The 3,607-nt window shown below is 46.3% G+C and overlaps 1 protein-coding gene across 6 annotated transcripts in view; it reads right to left on the minus strand.

Annotated features, from left to right (window-relative positions):
* Positions 1–515: 515 nt before the first annotated feature.
* The window catches only part of Lyg1 (lysozyme g1), an 11,962-nt gene continuing 8,870 nt past the window's right edge, over positions 516–3,607 (minus strand). For all 6 annotated transcript variants that reach the window (XM_023717497.1, XM_023717496.1, XM_023717494.1 and 3 more), the window contains exons 4-6: positions 2,720–2,904; positions 1,582–1,714; positions 516–777 (exon numbers count right to left, since the gene is read on the minus strand). In XM_023717497.1, coding sequence (XP_023573265.1) covers positions 659–777; positions 1,582–1,714; positions 2,720–2,904 — 437 coding nt within the window. In that variant the 3' untranslated portion in view covers positions 516–658. The remainder of the gene's footprint in view (positions 778–1,581; positions 1,715–2,719; positions 2,905–3,607) is intronic.

Below are 3,607 nucleotides of genomic sequence, written 5' to 3' on the forward strand. Positions count from 1 at the left end.
TAAAATCTTTAAAAGATGAGCTTTAGAATGGAAGACATCTATATTTGCATTATGGTCCCATCCCTTACCATCTTTGTAACTAAGTAAGTCTGTGCAGCTGAAACACTATCAACAGTTGTGACTGACTCTTTGTACCTGTTCAGTGGAATAAAAATGAGGGTGGGCTGGGGAGATAGCTCAGTGCTCTAAATGCCTGCCTGGCAAGCACAAAGACCTGAGTTCAATCCCCAGTACCACATGCCGTCCTGACCCTGACTTGGTGGTGTACGCCTGTAATCCCAGTGCTAGGGAGGCTGAGACAGGAGGACCACTACAAGTCTGCACTGCACAGCAAGACCCTGTATCCAATAAATAAAAAAAGAAAAAGAAAAAGCATTTTTAAAAATGATGCTAAATCTGGCAGTTATACAGGTGTAGTATTCATTTCACAGAAATCCACATTAGAAATCACATTTTGGAAGTACCATCAGAGACACCATAATTCATCCCCCATACACACACACCAGACCATAAAATGCAGGTAACAATTCTTCCTTTAATATGATTCATAGTTATTTTGATGACCTTCTCTGGTCAACCCCAGATTCACAACGGCAAGCTCCATCGGCTAGCTTTTTCTGTGCAACAGTTGAGGCCTTGTGTGACACAAGCTTGGGTTCTAGAAGCCGTGTCTCTTGAAGTATTTGGCACGTGCAAGGACATCGTTGCAGAAGTCGCAGCTCAAGTCCTGGCTGCTTCTGATAAAGCCAGAACCCCTGCCGTAGGCGCAGAGTCCACCTGAAATGCATGGGTTAGGTTAATCCCTGCCCGCCCTGTGGCTGCAGGACACTCAGCAACAAACAAGCAAGCATCAGCCATTCTACAATCTGAGGTACAGGATCTCAAGATAAATCCTGAGGGGATTTCACTGATCTTATCAGACCCAAAAGCTACAACTCTTGTTGCACAGGTCCTGCTATACCTTGGTCTTAACCATCCAGTAGAAAAGTATGAAGATGAAATATAGGAAGTAAAGCCATGTTGTTATGTTGAGCTGTGGGGGACTCAGGTCAACAATTTCTGACATTGCCAGTTAAACAGAAGACCCAATGCTATTATGGGCTACTGAACTCTTTTAGAATATTTTGCTGAGTTTATACACCTATAATATTCAATAATGGAACTTAACCAAAAAAGGGTATACAGATGAATGTCCATTTGGTATCTGTGTATTCAAAGTGGTTAGGATAGATATATAGTTACATTCTCTTAATGAATAGAATGATTTGTTCTAGTGGTGTTTGTAAATAGGATATCAAGTCCGCATCTTGTACAGCAATTAACCACTAAGAAGAATGTATGCAGTGTGTTAGTTATTGAAACTGTCCTAGCGATTTGATTTGAAACTGTCTCATTGCTATTTGTTTATCAATAAAATTATGGAAAAAAACCAAGCAAGCACACAAACAAAAAACCACCTTAGATTCTCTTTCCTGACTGCCTTGCCACAGGCAACAGTGGTTTGAATAAATGTGGAGCGAGATATGAAGTTTATCTGTGAATTCCACTCTGGGAAGCAATTGATCAAGGGGTTACACATACCTCTCAGGTACTGGGTAGGGGTCCAGGTTGGAAATGTCCTCTGGATTTCTTTGATTGTACTGGTCAGGACGTTGGTCATCTGGGAAACCTGGGACTCACTGATCCAGGATGTGGGAGCAAAAGCATTTGTATCCTAGAGGCCAAGAGGCAGAGGAAAAAATGGGTGGTGGCGGGGGGGTGACACCATGCTGTGCGCTCAGTGTCTTTCTTTCCTTTCCTCTCTGTTCTTTTTATTCCACCTTTGATCTTGCTGGGAATTAAAGAGAAAAGCCACTCTAGGAGACACAAAAGTTAAGTGTCAGAGAGGATGTGAGGGAATTGGAATCCCTGAGTGTTGTTCTTGGGCATGAAACATGATACAGCCACCCTGGGAAGCAGTATGGAGGGTCCTCAGAAAATTAAGGTCAGAAGTGCATGTGACCTAGCAGCCCTGTCTCTGGGTATTTATCCAAAATAATTAAAATCGGGATCTCAAAACAACATGAGCACTCCTCTGTTCAGAGCTCTGTGTGGTAGCCAAGCATCAGAAGCAGAGACGTGTCCTTGACAGATGAAGGAACAGAGCAAAGCCGGCATCAACACGCCATGGAGGATTGCTGGGTCTAAAAAAAAGGCCATTCTGTAACAGGGACAATATACAGATAGCACCGGAGGACACCATACTAAGCGAAATAAGCCAGTTACAGGAAGATGAAAACCAAATAGCACAATGATTTCACTCATGGACAGGATCTAAAATAGTCAAATACACACACACACGAAGAGCAGCATGGGGTTCTAGGCGAGGCTGGGGGAACGGGAGATGGAGAGCTACTATTAACATGCACGACATTTCAGCTTGGCAGTAAGAATGTTCTCCAGACCACTGCCTTATTGGAAATCCAGAATAGGGTGCCCTGGCTGGTGCCCTGAGAATACAGCATTGTTTCATTGAAAAGAAATTGTGGCTCTAAGCAAGGAGAAATTGTGCTGCTGGTATCTTTTAGGCAGAACTGAGAACCTCCCAGACCCAGGCAGCACTACCTGTGGTGTGTTCTAAGGAATTGTGCCGTCGACAACAAGAAAACAGGCAGGTGTGTCCTTAGACGTGTGTCAGCCACAGAAAGGTCACACGTGACACTGACCGATGGAGAGATACCTGCGGTATGTTGATCGGCATGCCCATGTTGATTGGAACCCTGCCTCGGAGAGACTCCCTGGACAGGACCCCCGCGATCACTGCAGGATCCACACAGTACTTCTGGCCGACTGTCCGCATAATGGGCTGGTATTTCAGCAGGTGAGGCAGGTCGATTTCAGCCAGCCTTTCAGAAGCACGGACTCCTAAAGCAAACACAGGAGGAAGGATGCAGCTCAGGGTGACTTAGTCTAAATGGGGAGCCACCAAGGAGAGAGAGATCTGGGAACCCAGAGTTTGGTCCTAAATCCCTGGTGCCACTCCGAGAACTTGAGCCAGTGTCGCTCCCATGCATCTCTTGAGACAGACGCCCTCTCCTGCCACCAGTGCCCCTCAGCCAGGATCCTGAAACAATTCTGTGGGAAGGGCACCACTGGGCCCCTTCCAAGCACCCCAGACAGGGTTCCCGGAAGATGTCCAGGGCCCATCCCTCTGTCAGCCAGGCACACACTGTGGTGGAGCAGTCCCCTAAACCCTTCAGGAAGTCCTGGGAGGGGCCAGAGAGATAGCTCAGCAGACTAAACGCCTATCTAGGCAAGCACAGGGACTGGAGTTTGATCCCAGGCACCACATGCAGTACCAGACCCTCCCCCTTGGTGCACTGAGCTGGCCACCAAGATTGGGTCTGGTGGCACACACCTATAATCCCAGAGCTGGGGAGGCTGAAAACAGGAGGATCACTACAAGTCTGAGCTGCATAGTGAGATCCTGTATCAAATACATTTTAGAGAAGAAGAGGAAGAGGAAGAGGAAGAGGAAGAGGAAGGAGGAGGAGGAGGAGGAAGAAGAAGAAGAAGAAGAAGAAGAAGAAGAAGAAGAAGAAGAAGAAGAAGAAGAAGAAGAAGAAGA

This window comes from Octodon degus, unplaced genomic scaffold (genome assembly GCF_000260255.1).
Source record: "Octodon degus isolate 3935 unplaced genomic scaffold, OctDeg1.0 scaffold00052, whole genome shotgun sequence".
NCBI classification, from domain to species: domain Eukaryota; kingdom Metazoa; phylum Chordata; class Mammalia; order Rodentia; family Octodontidae; genus Octodon; species Octodon degus.